The following is a 22740-nucleotide window of genomic DNA, read 5'->3' on the forward strand; positions in this document are numbered from 1 at the left end:
TTTTCTCTCTCATTTTCAACCCGACCGTGAGATGTTGTGTATTTCCAACTTGCCGGATTTAACCCATCTTACTAAGTCATTTATTTCCACTCAATCAGTTAATGCGTTCTGCCCCTCCCAGCCAGGTGGCACCTACAAACTCCGGCGTCCTTCAGAAGTCCCCATGCTGCTGTCGGGGTGGAGCCCTCCGCCCACCACCCACAGTGCACCCTCGCCCCGAGACAGCGGTCACCAGAGCATGCGCCGGGCAGAGCAGCCGGACCTCCTGCCCACACAGACCCCTCCCACACCTCCCACATCCCGGGCTGCTTCCGCAGCACCGCCAGGCTGTCCTTAGGAGGGCGAGGGGCTGCACCGTCCCACCCGGGGTGCAGACTGTCCACACAGGCCCCATGCAATGAGCTGCCCCACAGACACCAGGGACACCAGCAGAGACTCCAGAAGGAGGCAACCCAGTGAGAGGACGGCCGTTTCTTCCCCCCGGCCAGAGCCGGGTCCTCGTGTGAGCTCCCGCCACACATCCCAGCTCTCCGTGAGGGGCTGTGGGGCGGGTCCTTCCAGGGAGGGGAACATCACCGACCCCATGGCTGATTCAGGGCCAGCGAGGACCCAGCTGGGGACTCTGGTGAGCAGGAGGCAACGCTCCAGGCCACGCACCTGCTGGGCTTCAGTCTCAGGGCCGCCGGCCTGCCCGACGGGGCTGGCGCCGTGAACAGCTCGTCCATGAGTTTCCGTGTCACCTTCTTCTTACACAGCAATTCTGCTTCGTGGCGAGTCATTTTATTCTCTAAGCCGATAAGATCAAATATAGAGAGATCTGTTTCCTAAAGAGAAAAACAGCAAAGTTTTGCTCTGGGAGACCGGAGGAAAATGGGAACCCAAGCACATCCCTGGTAGGACGGCCAGGCCCGCACAGCCTTTGCCCCCCCGGGACGCGTCCTGACACCATTCCGGGGCTCGGGCAGGCTACTGGACCGCAGCAAGTCTCAGCGTCCCCATCGTTAGGAGCACCCCCACGTGGCAGTGTGAATGGAGAAGGCAATGCTTAGAAAGAGACTGGACTCGGAAGAGAGGGAGGGGGGTCCGGACAGCGTGAGAGCCAGGCCACGTCAACAAGGGGCACCTTGGGGCAGAGACCCACGCGTAACAGGGAAGCAGAGGTGGGCACGCGTCATGTCACTCGGTCCAGAGCCGTGGGGACGCGCATTCCAACAGGCAGGACACCCTGAGCATGCGCCGGGCAGAGCAGCCGGACCTCCTGCCCACACAGACCCCTCCCACACCTCCCGCATCCCGGGGCTGCTTCCGCAGCACCGCCAGGCTGTCCTTAGGAGGGCGAGGGGCCGGACACACTGCCTGAATCCCCAGCTGGGGCACACGCCCCACGTGCCCAGCACCCCCACGTGCTTCTCTAACGAGAAAGCACAGTCGCACTCCCGCCGCGACGTCGAGCATCAAAGAGGACGACGGCAGGTGCTGAAGAGCCCTCCCACGTCCTTGTACACGTGTGGGGGTGTGAAAACCGCCCGACCGATCTTCAAAAGCTTAAACACGGAGTAGGCACACGACCCTGCAATTCCACACCTGACAAGTGCGTGAGAAACAGGGAACCTACATCCCCACAGAGCTAGTCCGTCAACGTCCGCAGCGACACCACTCACAACAGCCAAAATGTGGAAGCAACCCAAGTTTGTTGACTGATGACCAGATCAACACGATCCTTCCACACCGGGGAACACGAGTCAGCCTTAGAAAGGAGGGAGATCGGGACACACGCCACCACCCGGATGAACTCTGAAAGCACTACGCTCTGTGAAGTAAGCCAGACACGAGGACCACGTGGTGAGGGATTCCATCCGTACGCAAAGTCCAGAACAGGTGGACTCACGAGGCAGGTCAGGTACGGGGCTGCCTGGGGCGGGGCGGGGGGAACGGGAGGGATGGCTCATGTCTGTGGGTTCTCTCTTGGCAATGACGAATATTCCGGAATCAGCGGTGATGAATGCAGGCAGTTTCCGCTGTCTTACTCGCTGCTGTCCCAGTGGCTGGAAAACTACCAGACACCGAGCACGCCTCAAGGCTTGCCGAACAAATGAGAATAAATACCACAACATAACACACGCTCAGTTCTCGGAAGCCAGGCACACATAAGGTTCTTCCCATGGATTCGACACACACCACGGCCATGGAAGTGCATGATTATCCCTGTCCTGAGGGCACTCAGCCCGAAGCCCCCCAACCAGTGCGCAGGATGGGGGGCACGAGGACTCTAGGCCCAGAGCACACAGCAGGGCCCCGCAAATGCGCACAACTCAGGAAGAGGACCTCACCGAAGACACGAGAGCGGCCCATGACGGCGCTCGCTGAGACACCCACGTGTCCTCAACAGGCCTCACCGTGGTGGGGACCAAGCTCCCCCCCAGACATCCCGCACGCCATGCCGTTTCCCACGCTCCGACAGCACGCGCGATACTAGGAACCCCTCCCCTGCTATTTCCGAGCCAGGGCCTGTCCCCCTCGGGCCAACTGCAGATGCAGACCCCGCGTCAGCCGAAGGCCGCCCAGCACCAGGCGATTCCAAAACGCAGGATGAGCGCGTGGAAAGCAACCTCCCGGAACCACGGTAGCTGCGACGCGTGGGGAACCGACGTCGGGTGGACACGTACCTTCCAGGAGTCTCCGTCGAGCGCCTTGAGGATGAGCGAGGCAGAGCGGTATTGCAGCGGCCCCGCCGTGTAGGACGACTCCGGGAGCCGGGGCTCCACCAGCCCAGGGTGGTTACAGATCCTCTGCAGCCGCAGCAGGATGCTCAGCACGTCCACAAAGTGCCCGCTCTTCAGCGCCTCCTGCGTTCTGCTCTCGGGAAGAAACACCAGCACGGCCATCGGCGTGTGTCCCGCGTGTGCTCCTGAGTCCAGAACACACAACTGCCTGGCTCTCCCCGGCTCTGCTTAGTAACGCGTTCGCTCACAACACTCAGGTCCCAACTGCTCTCCACGCGGCTCTGACTCTCCGAGTCACTCACTGTCCCCCCGAAACAGGCTGGGGGGCCAGGGAGCCAGGAGTGGGGGTCAGATGGGCACGGAGCTCTCCCTCCGAGCTTCCCCTCCCAGCGGAGGACGACACTCGGCGTGGACAGCAGTGACGGATTTCCGCCCCACGGTGCTGAGTGCCGGGGAGCGGGGGAGGGCACCAGGGCGAGAGCACCTGACCCAGGGGAAGGAAAGGGCCCTCAGGTGGGACGCCAGCCCCGGCCCTGCAGCCATGAAGAAGGCAGACACACAGGCTAACCGCGTGCGGACCAGGACCACGCAGGAAACACAGTCTAAGCAGAGACCTCCAGGGTCTCCGGGTGAGGAGGAGGGCACAGTGTCCCCAGCAGGTTAGGGAAAGGAGCCATGCAGCACAGGATGGGAGACAGGCTGATCCACAGAGACCTGGGGGCAGAGGCAGTGGGATGGAGGGACAGGCGGTGGCAGAGAGAACAGCCAGCCTTCCGAGGGAGCAGCAGGGTGACGGGCTACTGTGCTCGAGGACAGGACAGTCTAGAGAGGAGCAAGGGCTCTGGGGACGCCCTGGTGAGAGCAGGTCTGCAACGCTCCAGGGGCAGCCCCGGCAGCCATGGGAGAGTGTGGGCCCCTCGGGAGCACGGCGGTAGGCAGGCTGTGCCAGAAGCCAGCAGAGGGCCACACAGGCAGTTCTCAGCCACGGCACAGGGGCTAAGCGGGAGGGAGATGTGCACACAGGCCGCAAGCTCGGCTCTGGAGAGCGGGGTGGGGGGGAGGAGGGTATCTAAAGTCACACCTGTCTGCACAAGGACACGCTTCCGAACAAAAGGCTGAAGCACAAGTGAGCCCCAGGACCCCGAGAGAAGCCCCGGAGAGGAAGAGGCTCACACAGCAGGTCTGTGGGGCCCCCAGGAGGGAGGGGGAGACGAGGTCTGCCGAGAAGAGGGTGCACCTCCCGACGGCAGGAACATGAGACGCGGCCACCACACAGTGACCAAAGTGAAGCTCAGAGCCCCCTTGAAGACCCCAGACCATCACATCAACACGCAGCGAGAGACACCCGTCATCAGGAGCTAACGTGAGCTCAGGGAGAGATAAGCTCAACACTTCCCGTTGGACTTGACAGGCTCAGGGGAAAAGAGGCCCAGAGACACAAAGAGGAACAGTCACTTCCTGCTGCTCCATTGGGAGCAGAAGCCACACGACAGCCTAGGTGTGCGGTCACCAGCACCCCACATCCACAGGCAGGACTGACGTCAGCACCTGCCCGCTCCTGAGGCAAGCCCAGCGTGCCCATGGCCCAGCCCTGAAGAGCGACGGCCCGGAGATCCTGAGAACGCAGTCTGCTCCTGGCGAAGGAACGCAAGGGGAGCCCGACGGATGAGCACGGGGCTCCTCCCGCAGGAGAGCAGCGCCCTCCACCGACCCGGCCCTTCCTAACCTCCAGCCAGCACCCACAGCCTGCCCCGCCCGCGCTGCAGGCTGCTCGCACCACACGCGGGCCCGGCCCGGCACGGAGGGCTCCGCGGATCCTACTGCCCGTGGAAACACTCGGCCACTGCGGCGCCACTGATGCCATTTCTCAGGGACCGAGACACCGAACCAGGGAGTAAGAATGCACACTTAGGTTCTGTCCCAAAATTCTCCAAACCTAACCCAAAAAAACCAACGTGAAGGGCAAAACCAACGCAGACACGGTCCCGACGATGTTATGAGCATGAGGATGCGATGCCCGGGGGGGACGGCGCCCAGGGGGCCCAGCAAGACCAGCCCGTGCAGCCTCAGGGCAGCCACCCCGGGAGGAGAGACCCAGCCACTCAGGCAGCACGTGCGGCCCGCGTGAGCCCCGACTGAAACACCACGAGCCTCACCCGTGAATTCAGGGAGCGGGCCGGGAGCCAGGCCGGGGCTGGGTCAGCTGGGCAGGGGCAGAGCCCTGGGAAGGCGGGCAGGCTCACGGAGCCCAGGCGAGCGCAGGTTCCAGACGCCATCCCCGCAGGGGGCCGTGCGAGGGCAGAGGCCCAGCGCCCCCAGCCGGGCAGGACCCGCAGGCGCGAAGCCGGCTTACCTGGGCTGCAGGATCACGTCCTCATACAAGGCCTTCTGCCGACTCGACAGGCGGCACTTCAGCACGTGCTCGTACTTCTTCGTCAGCTGCTTCTCCACGTCTCTCTTAGTCCTCCTCAAGATAAAGGGCTGTGTCACCTGAGAAGAACACCGGCGTGCGTCGTCCCCTTTCCCAGATGACACTGCCACACCCAGCCCGCGGCCGCCGCCCGCACGTACCCGGTGCAGCCGGATGACCACTTTGTGGTAGTAGTCCTGGTTCTCGTCGTTCGGGGCCTTCAGGGGCAGGTGCAGGTAGGGCCTGGAGATGCCGGGGATGAGGAAGTGCACCATGGTCCAGAGCTCCAGGAAGGTGTTGTGCAGGGGCGCGTCGATCAGGAGCAGGCGCTGCTGGCTGTGGGAGAGCGAGAGGCGACGCGCCCATGGCACCCCGGGAAGCCGGCCACAGGCGCGCTTCCCGTGCAGACATTCAAGGACAGGAACGACGGGCTCACGGGGCCTCCGGGAAGGGACCTGTGGCCCCCACACACTGAGCGACCACACGCACCCCTCCGCCAGCCACACCCAGGACCCCGAGCAGGGCGTGCGGGTCAGACCTCCTCAGGGAGAACACGGCCTCCCAGTGCCTCTCGGTCATGCCGCGAACACGCTGCATCTCGTCGATGACCAGGCAGCGCCACCGCACGCGCGTGAAGGCCGCGTAGCCCCGGAAGAACTGCTTGTAGGGCGCGATGCACACGTTGAAGCTGTTGGGCTCCGTCCACTCCTGCAGCACAGACCAGGCTTCACCTGCGGCAGCGCCCCCTCCGGGCACACGGCCCGCCGCCGCTTACCCTGCGCCGCCCCTGACCGCGCCGCCCGCCACGGCCTGCTCCCGGCCGCGCATCGGACAGCAGAGCTCGTGTTCTCAGGACCCTGTCCTGCAGGGAGTCTACAGGGCTCGTGAACACAAACCGAGAAGCTGCTCTGGGGCATGAACTATGGTTTCTGGAAAACAGGTCACCAGAGCGTCATGAAGGGGAACCAGCTTTCACGGGATGCAACCCGAGCAAGGAAACTACTGAGAAGGGGACGACAAGCAGGAGCATCCGCGCTGCAACAGACTGCTCTGTAAGCTTTTCAGAAACAAGGAAACAGAAACTACATCCCAAGGTACTCGCTTCTCCAGTAACTACTACTCAACACAATAGTCTAACGATGAGGCAAACGTTTATCTTCAATGGAAAACTGTGGCCTCTGATACACTTTCACTCAGAATCTGGTGCTGGACAGAACAGGGCGGAAAGAAGAAACCCCGGGCAGCTCTGCTCCCGTGGCCGGCCTGCGCGTCACCTGTAGCCCTACGGGGTGTTCCCGTGGGAGGCACCTCACGAGACCCCAGCTCAGAACTCGGGGCACACCACGAGTTCCCGTCCACGCCTGTGGCGCTCACTGGGCCTGCGGGTGGGAGGGATGGCTCTGGAAGGAGAGCGGCCACGGCCGGGCGTGGGGGGAGCGCCGTGCACGGGGCTCTCCTTGCAGGGCGGGCTGTGCTTTCAAGGGGCTCCACACCTAGGACGCCAACCAGGACGCCCTGACGGCCCAGTGTCTCGCCAACCAGGGCTTTGTGACAAGTACACAAACAGACCCATCTCGACGTTCTGAAACCTGCCTTCCATACAGAGAAGATCACTCCTGTCCAGTTTTATTTCACGTTTAAGATAAAATACCTGTCTCTTGGCTTTCAGTTCTCTGTGGCTGCCAACATATAAGAGGGTTTTGAGCCCAGGGCACCAACGCTTCAGCTCGAGCTCCCATTTGAGGATGTTACAGCCTCTCACGACCACAAGATGAGGGCCCCAGTTACCTACAAAGGAGAGAAAAGACAGAACCTTCCTCTTTAACCAAAACCACCTGACAAGTCCGGACAACCGGCGCTATGCTGACCAGAGACGCGCGGCAGGTGCACATGGGAAGGCCCCAGGCATGACGCAGAGGCGTCCTCCTCCCTACCACGCAACCACCAGACCTGCGGCCGAGGGGTGGAGGCCTGACGCACAGGTGCTGCTCAACAAAGAGCTGCCGAGGGGGACTGAGGAAAGTGAGCATTTATTCAAACGCACAGTGAATCCCACAGCGAGCTCAGGGAAGAACGCGCATCTATGAGAACAGTGCCCAGAAAGCGAAGGAAGCATGCCGACTGGGCGTTCGGACCCGGCCTGGAGCCCTCCCCCAGGGCGGCCGCCAAGTGAGGCACTTGGCTCAGTCTCCAGTCAGAACACACCCAAGCCACCCCAAAGTGGACAGTTTCACCTTCAGTATTCCAAGAAATAATGTTTCAAATTGTTAGAATACACACAAGACAAATCTCCACTTCAGTGCCGTAAATGAGACGGACACCACGTTGAGAGACAGAGATGGCAGACTTGGAAAGGCCACACGCAGGACACGCGGCCGTGGCCAATACCGCTCGTGTGCAGAGCACGGCCTCCGGGGCTTACAGAAGAACCACCCAGGAGGGACGAGAACGAAGATGTAAACAGATCCAAGAGGACAAAAACTCTTTAGCAGGCGCACACCATGAGAAGAGAGATGCAAATCAACCCCAGATGCCCTTCCCCCCCAAGGAGAACCCCGATTTTTTAAAAACCAGCATTTAGAACACTGTTCCACGTTTGGTTTTCTGCAAGGCCCCTTATCCCTGACACTGTCGGGGCCCAGCGTGGGCCTCCTGAGGGAGGGGCTCTGCTCTGCTCACAGCCTCACCCTCGTGCCCAGGCCGGTGCCTGGGGCAGCACGAGCGCCAGGCAGTACCTAGACTTGGAGGGACTCACGCATTCACTTGTTCAACTGATGAACTCAGAGCCCCTGTTTTTGCAAGTGTAGGCTGCTTCCAATTTCTTACTATTCTAAATACAGTAATGGACAACTTTTCCACCTAAACAATAAGACAGTAAGGCCAGGTGGTAGTGTGAAGTAACTGTATCTATTAAAACAGATTTTAAAGTGCTACTCTGAAAATTTCATGACACTGGGTCAGAAAACAGAAACAAATTAATGCAAGAAAATGAGGAGCCGTGATGTCAATCCATTTGTATTTAAAAACTGAGGAGGCGCCTGGGTGGCTCAGTCGTTAAGCGTCTGCCTTCGGCTCAGGTCATGATCCCAGGGTCCTGGAATTGAGCCCCGCATTGGGCTCCCTGCTCCACGGAGAGTCTGCTTCTCCCTCTGCCTGCCCACTCATGCTCTCTCTTGCTCAAATAAATAAAATCTTCTAAAAAAAAAAACAAAAAGTAAAAGAAAATAAAAACTGACTGAGATTGATGAAGCTTTTCACACAGAGGGCAAAAGGAGGCGCTGCTAGCTAGTGATGGTGAGGGAGAGGCGCAGCGAGCCAGGGGAGAGGGAGGAAGAAGCTTCCCTGGGTCGGGGGCAGGGGGGTGCTCATGACCTTCTGCACACCCCATCTCATAGGTCTGCTGAATGTCGGTGGTTTCCATGAGGCCTGTGGAAGGATGCCACCTCCCTAATTTAAAAAGTCCCCTCCTGGCTTGTGAAACTCCCCAAAGGGGAAGAGAACACGTATGCTCTTCTGGTCGGCTATCCAGGAGCCCGCTCAGGCTGCATCTGGAACACTCCCTTTGCAAGAGAAACACTATAGCTGACCCATGAACAACATGAGTATGAACCACACGGGGCAACGCAAGCCCCTGCAGATTTTTTTCAATATGTACAGTACCGTATGTTCTCTTCCTTATGATACTCCTAATGACATTTTCTTTACCCTGACTTTCCTGTAAGAACACGCTACATAACGCATAGAACATACAAAATACGTATTAGTCACCTGTTTGTGTTATCAGGACAGCTTCTGGTCAACAGTTAACTATCAGTAGTTAAGCTACGGGCAAGGCATGCGTTATACGTGGACTGTTATCTCCATGGGAGGTCAGTGCCCATGACCACCACGTTGTTCCAGGGTCGCCTGTACGTAAGACCTGTCCTGTGTCAGAGACACAGGCACACGCCCTTCTACAACCCTCAAAGGCACAGAGCAGGAAACAAGGCAGGCACCTGGCCCACAGACAGAGGAGGGCACGTGCGGGGGCAGATCCCTGAACATGCCAATACAGAGGCCACGGGGCCTGGACCAATGTCACGTGAGCTCAGAGAGTCCGGGGTGGACAGCCCGTTGCAGGGGAGGCAGGCACTCCGTCTGCTGCGGTCCAACTGCCGGGCCTGAGCAAGGCCCAGACGGCACCCACTAAGGAACCCCAGCAGTGGGGCAGAAGTGCTGTGGGTGGTGGAGCCCGGCCGGGAGGCAAGGGGTGCATGTCACTGCTGCACGGGGAAGGCTGACATGTGGCCAGAGCTGCTCGGCACACAGGTGTTGGCTGGCAGGGGACACTGGAGTCACACAGCCCGGTCACAGCCTGGTGGGCCTCACAGTGTGCTGGATTTTGGGTAACAGTGAGTGGCTCGATCCAGTGTTAACTGCCAACAAGTTTTTCACTTGTTCATGCAATGAGTATTCCTGAGCTCTGTTCTCCTGGGTAAAGGAGCCCTCCACAGGGCAAAGGAGCAAGAAGAAAGGCCACTTTCCACCCTCACGCCAGATGCACTGCCGGCAGGCAGTCTTAGCAAGTACATACTCCTCAAAAAGACAAGCTCTTACCTTCATTGCAAGCTAGGTGGGCAAAAAAAGCAATGATCTGCACTGTTTTACCAAGCCCAGCTTCATCTGCCAATATGCCATTGAGGTTCTTCCGGTAGAGTTTGGCCAGCCAGTCCAGGCCAATCTTCTGGTAATCTCTGAGCGCACCGTACAACAGAGATGGGGCATTCAATTTCACCTGCAGCAACACACGGGCCAAATACGCACTTCTCAAAATAATCACCCGAAATTTTTCTGCAACGCGAAGTCGAATCAGTCAAATGGCGAGCCTACTAGAGCACCACAGAAAAGATCTAGAGATGAAAGAAGCAGCAAGGCCAGTATTCGCTTTTCCTGACAACTTCTGCAGCTGGGACAGAGCTCTGGGGAAGTACCAAGCCTTTTCTCAGCCTCACAAAGACACCGCCCCCCACGTGGCAGCTCGGTGCCTCACCGTGGGGCTGACCCGGGCATTGCCCTTGGGCAGGACAGCTTCGGCCACAGCGGTCACCTCCGCGATGTCCTTTGTATGAGGGTTCCCAATAGTCATTCTCTCTGCAGCTTTGAACTGGTCCATGATGAACAGCGATTCTATGAGAACCACATCCTTCCGGCTCTCTCGATCACCCGGGGCGTCTTCCACATCTGTGAACAAGAGAGAAACAAGAGATTTGCAGTGGATGCAACAGTTCTATGAGCCTACTTATCATTTATGAAAAGAAATAAAAGGGAAAAAGTCGACAGAGTCCAAATATTTCAAATGGAGTATTTTCATCTTGTTTTGTTTTTAATCCACTTTATGTACCTAAGAATACTCCCCAGATCAATGGGTATGAACTCCCACAAAACTATCACACGTAGGAGCATTCTGGAAAGCCCTCAGGTGAAGATGGGAGAACCTGTAGCGAACCAGGAGCTGCTACCGCCTGTAGACGGATGGGCATCTAAGGGCTTAGTGACCACCCCTCCAACACCAGGAAAGGGGAAAGTCACAAGCGTCTCTAAGGACCAGGAAGCAAGGAGGCCACCAGCCCATCCTCTGGCCCTGCCAGCCCCTAGCTTCTCTGCTCACAGGAATCTGTGTCTAATGATCAGAACAAGTGGAACGAAAACAAGGAAAAATAGACTTTTTTTGGTGTGTACTTGTTTAGATCATCCAATCAAAGTAAAATAAACTCCTCAAAACTAGCACATTAAACAAACATAGCCTACCCTGAATATATATAATAAAGATCTAAGTCTGTAAAACAATGACTTTTATAAATGCGGAGAAAAATATTTCCACATCGTTTACAAGTCAAGTGCTCTTATAATTATGCCAAACTAATAAATGAAAATAAAAAGCACAGAATTTAACCAAACCCTAGCAATACAAAATTACACGTTAAACGTACTTGCATGTTTTTATTTCATTTTATTTATTTTTTGTTTTTTTAAGTAGGGTCCACGCCGAGCATGGAGCCCAACGTGGGCTCCATCTCACAACCCTGAGATCAAGACCTGAGCTGAGATCAAGAGTCAGATGCTCAACCTACAGAGCCACCCAGGTGCCCCCACATAATCGCTCGCATGTTTTTCTTCCTTCAGACTAAAAGGAAATGAAGGTGACTTAAATCCTGTTGTAAGAACACCCTTCCTCTGCGTATTTTGGCTTTTGCTTTATGGGTGAGTTCTTGAAAGATGTCAACACAGACCTTCTTCTTCACTCGCCTCCTCACTGTCAGGCTTAGGTTGCGGCCACTGGAAACTGGGCAGAAAAGCTCCTTCGTACAACTTCATCAAATCGATTAGGGGCAATTCAGCTGGAAAGGATCGCGGGAAGAAAGGGGGTTAGCTCACACCAGCAATGGCAACCAGCTGGGAAGAAAACAAAGCTGCAGCACTCCTGCAGTTAGTTTTTTCCAAAAGTAACTATTGCCCGTTACTGATACTGGGTCTAAGGCACTTTCTTTATAAATATGAGAATCTTGGACAGGGCATGAAAAAACTCAATTTTTACTCATAAAAGAATTTTTAAGATTTCTAAAATAATCTCATAAATGAAAAGTAAAAACTATAACCTCATAAATATAACAATAAAAACACCATCAACGGGAAATAATTGGTAATATGAAAAATAGGAAACATCAAATAAAAGTCAAACAAAAATAAAGCAGAAAAATGCTGTAAAAAGCATGTAAAAAGGCTGCGATCCCTTCTGCAGAAAGAGCTTGCCCGAGCAGACTCCCAGCCGGGCTCCTCCGTTTCCGCCCACGGACTCCGACCCGCCGGAGGCCCACACTGTCCTTGGAAAGCCGCAGCAGCAAGAACACAGACAGGGCCCCCGAGGAGGCCCCGAGGAGCGCCGGAGCCGTGGAGGGAGCAGCCGCCGCAGGAGGAGGTGCTCCCTTCCAGAGCACAAACATGCGGGGCGCCCGCAGCAGAACGTCTAAATCCATCCGTCCCTGCAAGGAGCGCAGCAAGAGGGCCCCGGTTCGACAGGCACAGCGGCTCTCTGGAGGCCAAGAGGCCACGCCCACGGGGGGGTGAGCTCCGCGGGAGCTGCACTCCCAAACTCAGCAAACACACCACTCACTACAACTTTGAAACAGACGAGGCACTTAGATATTAATCTCACAAAAAAATACACATAATCATAAAATGTCCCTGGAGGCTCTTGAAGGCGACCTGCGTGGACGGACGGGCAGGTATGCTGCGATCAGGGACCAGAAAAGCTCAGCTTCGTCAAGATGCACGTGTCAGCGATCACCCTGACTCCAGGCCACCAGTCCCCACGGATGTCTATCTGAAACTGGATGAGTGGATCCTGAGGCGCACCAGGAAGAGACCCGAGGCGGCCAAGGCCGTCCTGAGAAGACTCAGGTACAAGGACCCCCTAGCCAGCTCTCGGGAACGACCACGGAGCCCAGGGACACACAGGCGGACCGGCTGCACCACAGAGCTCGGGAAAGAGCCTACGCTCCACAAACTTGCCTGCCATCTGAGCTGGCCAGGACCAGCTGGGGCAAAGACCGGCCTTTCAAATGGTGCCAGGACGACTGGGATCCGTTTTGGAGAAAGAAAAAGAAAAGAAAAAAAACTGCACTCTTATTCCACACAACAGACAAAAGCTATTCTTGATGGATCGGAGACATCGATATGCGAGTAAAATTAAAAATCTGTGGACAAACAGGAAAACCACCTCATGACCTTGGGGTAAAAAGGGATTTTTTAAAATAAGACTGATAAATCCAACTACGCTAAAATTAAGAACGCCCGTTCCCCAGAAGGCCCCACAAAGAGACTGGAAACACACGGCACGTGCCGGGAGGGGGCCGCTGTGATGCATGTGACCACAGAGAAGCCCCCTGTGGGACACACAACGCACGCCTGCAAGCTGACGTGGAAAAGACAGACCATAATGGAAAAGAGGCACACCTCGTCAGCTCTCAGAGAGGCGCCGCCCACAGGCACGCGGAGACGCCGTGTCCCCTCACCGGGTGGGCAGCAACGCCCCGACGTGGGGGGCTTGGAGCGAGCCCTGCAGCCTGGCCAGCCTGGCCCAGCGGACCGCGTGTGCGCCGACCCAGCCCTCCACTCCGGCACACGCACACGTCCGCGGGCACTGGCCACAGGAACGCTCCCGCTGCACTGAGGGCGCAACAGGGGACAACCGAAAGCCCAGCAGCAGCCCAAGACGGAGTCTGTGACACGCTCACATCTGGAACGCAGCTCAGCAGCGAGGGTAGGCAAAGCTGCAGCGACTACCGCCGGACGAAGCTCGGGGCCAGGAGAGCCGAGGGAAGGAGCGGCAAGGCCAGGGCGCGATGCCGTTTAGACGCCGTGTCCCCAGGCGAGCCCAGCGGCGCGCCGGGCCGTGCTAAGTGGCAGGCAGCCAGAGCGGAACGATGAGCCCCCAGGGCAGGTCACCGGCCAGCACGCGGCGCTCATGCACTCTGTCCTGCACCGCTGGTGTGCGCCTGACGCCAGTGCTCGAGGATTCTATCGGGCTTTTAGATGTCACACGTTCTTGTGTGCACGCTCGTTTCCTAAGAGCATCTCCAGTGAGACGCTCAGAGCCTACCTTCTTTGGCTAAGTTGGACAGCTCTGCCTGGTGGTCCACGGCCCCCTCGTTAGCTTCTTCCTCCTCTATGGTCTCCTCCTCGTCTTCCACTGAAACGGTCACCACCAGACGTCAGGGACACAGACCTCACTGCGCCTTCTCAACTGCTCATGAAACACTATCAGGCTCCAGACTGACTTGCACAGCTACGAGAGAGCTCAACGAGACCTTTTTGTTTCTCCGGTTAAATTTGGAAGTGCGGGTGTACTAAGTGAGCAGGGTGTGAAACACAGCCTGGCTCTTCCTTACACGACGGACCTACTCCAGCAGAACACGGAGTGATGTCAAACTTCTCATCCACCTGCTGACACCACAGCAGAAAAACCCAGGAGCAGGCTGTCCGGGGTCACGAGGACTCTTGTCATCGCCGTCAGGGGCCCCAGCCACCTGCGCGGCATGCCGTTCCCTCAGCTTGGCTCCCGTCCCGTGCAACCACCACCTCCACCTAGGTTGGCCCCACACCCCGTACCTCACCTCCAGCAGAGACGTGGCTCTGGGTGAGAAGAACCCACTGGCAACCTACGGCAGAGCCAGCCCAGCTACGGCCTGCCCCCCATCTGAGCACAAGCGCTTGCCCCCGGGGGCCCTGCCACCAGACCACGCCTTTTCTCCTGCCTGCCTCCACCCTTCCCTGCTGACTCCTCCACACAAACAAAACGTCCACGAGCAGCCCTGTGCTCTCCCTCCTCCACAGTCTGGCTCGTTTCTGCAGACCCCCTCCCAACCCCCAAGGCGCCTGGCCCCCGATGACACAAGTCACTGGGCCACCAGGCACCGTGACAGCATGGAGCAAGCACTGGGCCTGCAGTCTCAGAGAGCCCGCCCTGCAGATGGCAACAGAGTACCAGGAGACAGACCTTCGTCATCAGTCAGAGACGTGCTAGCTTTCCTCTTCCTTCCAGAAAACCCCGACTCCTGAAACAGAGAACAAAACTCGCAAACACAGAATGGGAAACCAAAGCAGAAACGTCTACTTCACACGCTCCCGGGAAGGCAGTGGCAAGCCCGGGACAAACACGCCAGCCCCCACTGCCGCCGGGTACAGGAGAGGCGCTGGGCAGCGGGCAGGTAGGACTCCATCCAGTCACCATGTCTTCCCTTGCCCCCAGATCAACACCCTATGGGAGCCTAACACTAAGAACCAAGCTTCTTCCCCAGAGTAAACCGACTCTGTAAAGGAGGAGAACGCTACGGACGACGTTCACGCTTCTCCAGACAAAGAAAGGGACCCTGCTTTATCAGGCACCGTGTCTTCTCCACGGTTTCCCTCTTACCTAGTACGGTAGTCCTCAACTTACCAGGAAAGCTTCTGGCAACACATCAAGCCCCTTAGGCCTCGACTCTTTTCCTAGAGACAAGGAATATGATTCAGTTTCACCGGAGCTCCTGTGTAGGCCGCGCCCCACGGGCACCTCCTCACGGGAGGAAGACAGCAAGCGTGAGCTCCGCCTCCTTCCTCCGGGAACCGGGATGGCAACACACAGCCAACCGCCAGCCGCCAGCCCCGAGCCTACAGAGTTCTCTGGCAGCTCCCCACACGTCTCTGATCTGGAGAGGGACCGGGGAGCTAACCGGCAACGTGCGTCTCGTATGCGCTCTACATCTCACGGGTGTATGAGTCTGGGCAGAGCCCACCGCTCCGCCCCCACCTCCTCACCGACAGACGGAGACACCCCATGCCCCCCGCCCCGTGACAGCCGCTCCCGCCGGTGCCTGGCACACATCACAGTGTCCGGTGATGGGGAGGCGCTGCCGAGGCTGTGCTCCGACCACCGAAGTGCCCCACGGGGGCAGACGCCTGCGGGAGTTCATCTCAGTGTCCGGCACTGGCCACAGGGGACAGGAGCCCCAGTCCCAAGACGGCCCCAGAGCCGATCAGAGAACCTGGGGTGCCGACTCGCGCCAGCAAACCTCAGCGAGCTGAGGCACACAGCTTGAGCAGCTGCGTGGGGAGCGTGGCGTCGGGCAGAGCACGAGCCCGGTGGGGCGAGCAAGCGCCCCGGTGCCACCCCTGGGTAGCTGCGGGCGAGCAGGGAGGCCAAAGAGCCGTCGGGAACATGACGGCTTTTAAAAACGTATCCTACCTCTCCTGGGAACCTTCTGTAAGGTTAAGGCCTTTTTCCTTTTTTCTTCCAGTTCTACTTGTAGTTTTATCTCCACAACCTGAGTACAAAGAGTGGAATAAAGACGTCACTGAGGACGGACGTCACGGACACGTCGCTTCAAGTCACTTCAGATGAAACTCTCGGTTTGGCAGGTAGTCAGGTGTTGTGCAGCCACGTGCCACCCGAGTCCCACGGGGGCTGGGGGGGGGGGGGCGTGCTCTGCACCAGGACATGCGCGGCAGGAAACCAGCCGCCCTCCGTGCCTAGCGCTCACACCGAAGGAAACACTGGACGGCCCCTCGCCAACCGCACGGAGCTCGCGGCCACGGCGTGCAACACGAGCACAGAAGAACCTCGGGCACACGCTCCTCTCCCAGTTGCCGCCGCGGGCGCGGCCTGCCTGGGCTAGCGCGTCTCTCGGTCAGGCACGGGCAGAAGGCACAGCCTAGGTTTTCAGGACCCCGTGCAAATTCCAGGATTTACCTGTTCAATATTTGACCAAAAACACTCTATTTCTCTGGCAGTTGAGGCGGCGATTCGTCTCAGTCGGTTCTGCTCCTCTTTCCTTCCCCTCTCCTCACGAAGCTTCTTTTCCTCATGGTGGCGCACCGCGGTCCTGATGAGCTAGTGAACCAAAGGTCGCGGACTTGGCACCTTGCCGCGGCAGGTGGACGCAAGTGCACAGATGCGCAGGGGCTGCGCCTTCGTCCGCCTGGCGGGCGCAGGACACACGCCCACTGCAGCACCAACACCCGGCTTGACTTTCTACAAAGGGTTATTTTACTAAGTACGCTTGTTTTTCTCCAAAGAGCGTACCATACTGTGTTACAATCGTCTCTCCTCATCTGACGTACGACTAACACCTTTCCATCAAGCAGGGTAACTCTTCCAACAGGCATCCCCTGCACTGCATGAAGCAGTGCGACGCATTGACCCGCTAGGCGTGCAAAGTGTCGGGTGGGACGAGTCGTGGTTTCCAAGGCTTTTCCTTTAAATCCGCTTTCCGGGACCCATGCTCCTACATCCTACCAGCAGTCCTCAGACAAGTGCTGAGAAGGACTTGGAAACAGACACGCTGTGAGCCTGAGCATGCCTGGCGTGGGCCCCCCACGCCGGGGGAGAGGCTCGCTGGGGGGGCCTGTTGGACACTGTGGCCGGCCCCCCTCCCACAGACTCCTCAGGGCCTCATCCTGGCCCAACCACAGCCCCGGCACAGAGCCTCCTGCTCGGGGTCTGCAGTCTCTCCCAGAGAGGGCAGCACCGCTGCTGAGCCCCGTCCACCTGGTGCCCACACGCTCAGGACCATCCTCCTTTACAAAAAAAGCATGCCTCAGGAGCAATCGGGTTTTTCTGGATTCCATGCATCTGATTTGAGACCCCCGCCTACATAGGGAAAGCAGAGTTCAGAGAGGGAGGTGGTCAGCAGGGCACACGGGACCTCTCCCCAGGCCTGAGAGCAAGGGAAATGAAAAGAAAGCAGCTCCGCCCCGAGGAACAGACGGTGGTGCAGTGACGTGAGAGAAGCAGGGCCCAGAGCCATCTACACGCACGCGAGGACAGCTGCTTCGTACTCTGAGACCTAAGGTTTCTGGAACTCTGTCCCTTTCCGCATTCCTAGTAGCGGCAGCGCCATCTGCTAGAGACTCCCCAGCACTGGGCGTCTGCTTTGGGACCAGTGAGAAGGAAACAAATCCTAAGCCAGAACTGGGGGAAGCTGGACAGAACCAGGGCAGTAGGCAGCCTGAAGGCCCAGGACGGGCCCCCAAGCTGCCCACCAGCCGACCAGACTCTCTGCTCCCTCCCAACCCTGCGCCTCCTCGGCTCCTGCATGACAACATCCCCAGCACCAGCCTGGGCCTGGGGGCTGCAGGCTTTCCAACCGCCAGGAGAGGCTGGCAAGACGCGGCACCGAAATGCAGGACGTGTCTGCCCCCCAGTGTGCACGCCGGAGCTCTGCAGACAGCCCCTCACAAGCAAACCGCACCGCACACTGACTTCCTAACAGTGCCAGAGCACTCTTCGCGTTTCGGGGCCAGACCCCTCCGAGCGGGCCTGGACGCTCCCACGTCCGGCAGTGTGAACGAGCGCCCGCCCACAAGTGCCACCGCGCGTGCCTCACCCACCTTCCTGGCCGCGGCCATCTTCCACCTCCTCTCCTGGGCAAAGTCTGTGGCCATCCACTGCATCTCCTCCAGCAGGTAGTCCCAGTGCGATTTGGGGCGCGGGGCCTCCTGCAGTTTGGGCAACCGCCTGAGGGACCACAGGCCTTCTTTCCTCAAATCTGCTATTCGCTGATGGATCTGGTTTTCCTGCAAGGAGCGCAGGGGTGGGGTGCGTCCCCACGGGATTAGTAAGTGCATTCCGCTAGTTCAGACCCCAAATTCGGGAAGCCTCGGTAGCAAAGACAGGACTGGACGCAAAGCTCGAAAGTGGCCCTAGAGAGGTCAGCAGGCATGCCCCCCTCCCCAGAAGCAGGGGAGGCAATGGCCACACCCCGTCTCCAAAACACAGACAGAACACACAGGCCACTGTCCACACCAGAGCACTTGCAAGGGGAACCACACAGGCCTGGCCCTTGCTCCAAAACCACTGGGAAGGGCAGGGACAGGCCACACACTATCCCTGAGTGAGCACTGGACAGCAGGGAGCACTAGGGTTGCAACACCGGTCTTGCTATGTTCAATTCCCCCCATGAAACTTAAACAACTGCTTAGTCACCCCACAAACGGCAAGCGCTAACTGGGGTGCCGGGCCACGGCCACACCGGCCTCGGCGGTCCTCCCGGCCCCGCCCTGCAGCCCGGGCCTCACTGCCTGTGAGGGCGGCACAGAAAGCATGTGCCCCCAACAAGCCCACCTCCACCAGGACGGGAGAGGCTTCCCGGCTGTAACCCTGGTTTCTAAGTGGTCAGAAACCATGTCTGACTGTTCTCATTACCGAGTGCTCGGTATTAAACTACCGCATGCTTTGCAGAAACTGAAATCAAGTAAGCTTCACGAACTACAGCACGTTTGACAACCTTCTCGGCATTCTACGTGCGCTTACCAACGCTATCTGTTCTGCCACCTTATCCTGAGAGCTGTCTTGGGGCGGAGCGGCATTCTGAGCTGGGCTCTGTGGTTTTGGGGGTGCTGACACGGCTGCCCCCGGGGACCGGGAGGTGACCGGAGACAGTGACTTGCTGGCTGCCGAGGAGGGTCTATTCCCTGCGGAGACCCGTGCGGGTGACGGGCCCGAGCCGCCGGCAGGAGCTGCGGACGAGGTAGAAGAGGCCGCTGGCGGGGGCCGCTGACAGGGCTGGGCAGGGTCCACGGGGGCTCTTGTCGACGCCACCGTCTGGCAGGCAGAAAACAGGCCGGCAGTGAACAGGAGACCTCAGCCCCCCTCGTGCAGCCACACGCCAGAGACCGCGTCGCCCACAGAGGTGCGCACAGGGGAGCCCCTGCCGCAGCGGAGCAAAGGAGTTAGGCGCACACAGCGCACGAGCACCCGCCCGACCATGCCCGCGAGTGTAATGTGTCCCTTCACTCCACAAAGCGGCATGAGGGGTGCGTCACAAACCCGGCTTTCATACGCCGTCTTATCCCATGGAAGCCTTTTCTTGTTTTTTGCTTTTTGTAGCTGTTTCTCCTGTTTAAATTATTTTTTAGAATTTTTAACTGCGTAAGCTTCTTCTTAACTGAAAAATACCGAGTGTTCATCTTGTACCTTTCCCTTGAAAAGTGAACACCGATTCCGCGTGCCCCTCTCACAGCAGGCAGTCCATCAGGTTAAAACTCTGTGTACAGCAGGGGACTGCCTTCCACCCTGACTGTGGACAAAGCTGAGCTCCTACAGGAATGCTGGGCGGGGGGGCAGAGAGCAGAGAAGGCAAGGTGCTACCCACAACGCAAGAGGCACGTCTGTAACCTGGAACCCGGGGAGGACACCGACAGAAACGCTCTCTGTACCCAGGCAGTGTGCCATTTCTGCCTCCCCCTCACCTAGTCTCCTCCGACCGCGGCCAGCCTCCCGCTCTTGGGAGAAAGCTCCAGTGGCACCCGGCCAGAGCCCTCACCTCTGTCCTCTGGGGCTGCTCGCCATCCACAGCAGAGCTCAGTGAGGGCAGCGGAGACCTCGTGGCCCGCAGGCCTGACGTGTTTTCACGTCCCCTCTTTGGGGCCCTTCCCAGGAAACGTCTGCCAGCCCTACCCAATCTAGGAGGGACAGGTTTCCATGGGTTTTGTAAGGAGCTGATCCTTTCAACAACAAGGGCAAGTAAAGGAACCCAGGCAAAACGCCGGTGCTGCCTGAAGTCAGCTGTGCGGCTCAATGAGACAAAGTACTGGAAACAGACTGTTTCCATAAAAATGTAACCAAAGCGGTGGTGGGTCCCCGGGGTACGCACAGAGCGGCCACGCAGGCCTGCACAGAAGGATCCAGAATCCGTCAGGGCGCAGTTAGCTCCACCAGCCACGGGCTGCATGATCCTGCCAAGTTACTTAAGCCACTCGGGTCTTTTTACGGTAAAACGGGGATAATAAAGATTCTACACCCTAGGCTTGCCGGGCAGAGAAAATAAAACGATGCCAATGAAGTCTCCCCACAGTGCCTGCGGCCCCGTATGTGGTGCGCACAGGGCAAGTATGCGGTTACCCCACCACCACACAAGGTCAAAGCTCGCCATCAATCTCAAATAGCCATAAAGCCCCTGACCTGAAAGCCCCCCTAGGAAAGCCCCGTGTTCATGAGGGAAACGGCAAGGGAGAGGGAAAGCCTTCCCAGCTGACTCAATCACACAGGCCAAGACAATTCTCTGAGAGCGCCACCTGCCGTCCCTGGGGGCTCCCGGTGGTTCGCACTCACTTTCGGGGACTCACCGCTCCTTAGGAGCGGCGAGCAGCTCCCCGTACACTTTCCCAGCACTCAGTAGGGGAGGAGGGGCGTCGCACAGCGCCCAGGAGGGGGAGCGTCCGTGGGGGGCCCAGCAGCCGGCCGGGCCTGGACAAGCGTCCCCACTGGCTCGCTTAGCCATGCAGCCTGGAGCAGCCCCGCACTCCCACAGCCCCCCTCGCACACTGGTGGGCGGGCGCCTGCCACCCGCCCCGCATCCCTGGACGCATCAGCTGGGACAACGGCCACGACGCCCTCTGCACGGCCGCCACACCACGAGCAGCAAGTAAACTGTGCTGTTCGCTGGTGTCTCCACAACGTAACGGCGGCTACAGAGCCGGACAAAAGAACGCTGGGCGACGGGCCGGTTCCAAGCGGACAGCAAGCCACCTGGAGGGCGGGGCGGCGTGCAGCCTACACCTGGCTTTTCTTCTGTCTCTAACCAACGGGACAGGCGCCCACCAAGTACCTGCGGCTGGGACGAGAGCTGAGCGGCCTGCATCTGCGCCTTCCCAGGCATCGGCGCGTGCAGGGCCTGCGGCATGGGCTGCGGTGGCGGAGCGGGCAGCTGGCTGGGTGGGGGCACGGGGACAGGGGCACTTGGCTGCTGCGTCTTCGCCGGGACCTGGAGCTGCGCGTGAGGCTCCACCACCTGCGGCTGCTGAGGGAAGTGCAGTGCTGGCGGCAGGGGGGCGGCGGGGAGGCCGGCCGGGGGCAGCCTGCCGGGGAGCTGCGGCGGCGGGGTGTGCAGGCTGGCGGCGTTCTGCACCGGGGGCCCCGTGGACGGGTCGTACTGCTGCTGGCTTGGCTTCTGTCCGGCGAGCTGAGCGGCCTGGGGGGCAGGAGGCATTCCTCCTACAAGACAGGAATAGCCCCAGCAGCGCTGAGTTTGGAGCCCGCAGCACCTTACCGCGCGGCGACCTCACGTCCCAGTGCTCGTCACAGACCCGTTCCTCAGAGCCATCACGCACTCCAACGGGAAATTCTGCCGGCGGAAACTTCTCTTACGTTACCTCTGATGTTACGGATGAGCACACAGAGGAAAGGAAGGCGCTCGGCCCCTGCAAGCCCGCACCAAGCAGGGCAGGCACGGCAACCAGCACCCCGAGCGCGGCAGCGAGCGGAGGAGGGGAGCCCAAGGACAAGGAGAGGCCCTCTCCCTGCCCGCACCGGAGCTCAGAGCCAGGCCCCAGCCCCAGAAGCCACTTTCACCGCCTGCCGCGACCGTGCCGGTGCCGGCCAGATGCCGGGCCGCGAGGCCTCTCCCTGCACGCGCTCTTTCTGAGCTAGAAGGGTCAGTGCCGCGCTGGGCCTTACCTTGAGCTGTCGGCATTAGCTGCTGAAGAGGAACCCCTGCATTCGCCCCCGGGTGCTGGAAAACTGCCCCCTGGTGGCCCACTTCAAGCCGAGGCCGCTTAGACTGCTCTGGAATAATTTTCAGAAAAGGTGCAGTTTGATGTAAAAACAAAACCACAGAAGTAGTAGAAAAAACACGTGTCAGTGTCTTTATAGTCTTTGAACAGGGAGGCCCTTCCATATGTGAACCAAAATCCAGAAGCCAGAAAAGCCAAGGCTGGTCATTTCTCTCCATTAAAATTTCGCCCTGTAAGCAGCAGCCTCATACAAAAGCAAGGGCGAGTGACACCCCAGGCGACCGCCGTGTCTGCAGCACACGTGTGGGCGAGAGCCCGGCGGGCTGCCACGTGGAAAGCTCTTCCAAGTTCACGTGAGAAGTGCCAGCAACCAGAAACACAGAACGGGCAAAGAGCAGAAACGGCTGAGCAGAGGGACAGAGTCACAGAGAGTTAATGACACGGCAAGGGACCGAGCAACCTCATCCAAACTGAAGAGCTCCACAGCACAACAGAAGACTCGTGTTTACCCAGCGGATCAACAAAGACCAGAAGAGTGATCGTGCCTCATAAACTGGCCAAAGCACGGGAGCACCAGAA

The 22740-nt window shown here is 58.7% G+C and overlaps 1 protein-coding gene across 12 annotated transcripts in view; it reads right to left on the minus strand.

Moving 5' to 3' along the window:
• Positions 1-22740, minus strand: part of EP400 (E1A binding protein p400) — a 97981-nt gene that overhangs the window by 48158 nt on the left and 27083 nt on the right. For all 12 annotated transcript variants that reach the window (XM_035016794.1, XM_035016793.1, XM_035016791.1 and 9 more), the window contains 18 exons: positions 22106-22213; positions 21258-21643; positions 18962-19252; positions 18040-18225; positions 16400-16540; positions 15896-15974; positions 15110-15159; positions 14669-14726; positions 13772-13861; positions 11403-11510; positions 10163-10353; positions 9730-9907; positions 6785-6921; positions 5672-5841; positions 5295-5469; positions 5077-5213; positions 2667-2853; positions 658-824 (listed from right to left, as the gene is read on the minus strand). In XM_035016794.1, the coding sequence (XP_034872685.1) occupies positions 658-824; positions 2667-2853; positions 5077-5213; positions 5295-5469; positions 5672-5841; positions 6785-6921; positions 9730-9907; positions 10163-10353; positions 11403-11510; positions 13772-13861; positions 14669-14726; positions 15110-15159; positions 15896-15974; positions 16400-16540; positions 18040-18225; positions 18962-19252; positions 21258-21643; positions 22106-22213 (2839 nt within the window). The remainder of the gene's footprint in view (positions 1-657; positions 825-2666; positions 2854-5076; positions 5214-5294; positions 5470-5671; positions 5842-6784; positions 6922-9729; positions 9908-10162; positions 10354-11402; positions 11511-13771; positions 13862-14668; positions 14727-15109; positions 15160-15895; positions 15975-16399; positions 16541-18039; positions 18226-18961; positions 19253-21257; positions 21644-22105; positions 22214-22740) is intronic.

Source organism: Mirounga leonina, unplaced genomic scaffold, assembly GCF_011800145.1.
Source record: "Mirounga leonina isolate KUSES-001 unplaced genomic scaffold, KU_Mleo_1.0 Mir_171, whole genome shotgun sequence".
NCBI lineage: Eukaryota > Metazoa > Chordata > Mammalia > Carnivora > Phocidae > Mirounga > Mirounga leonina.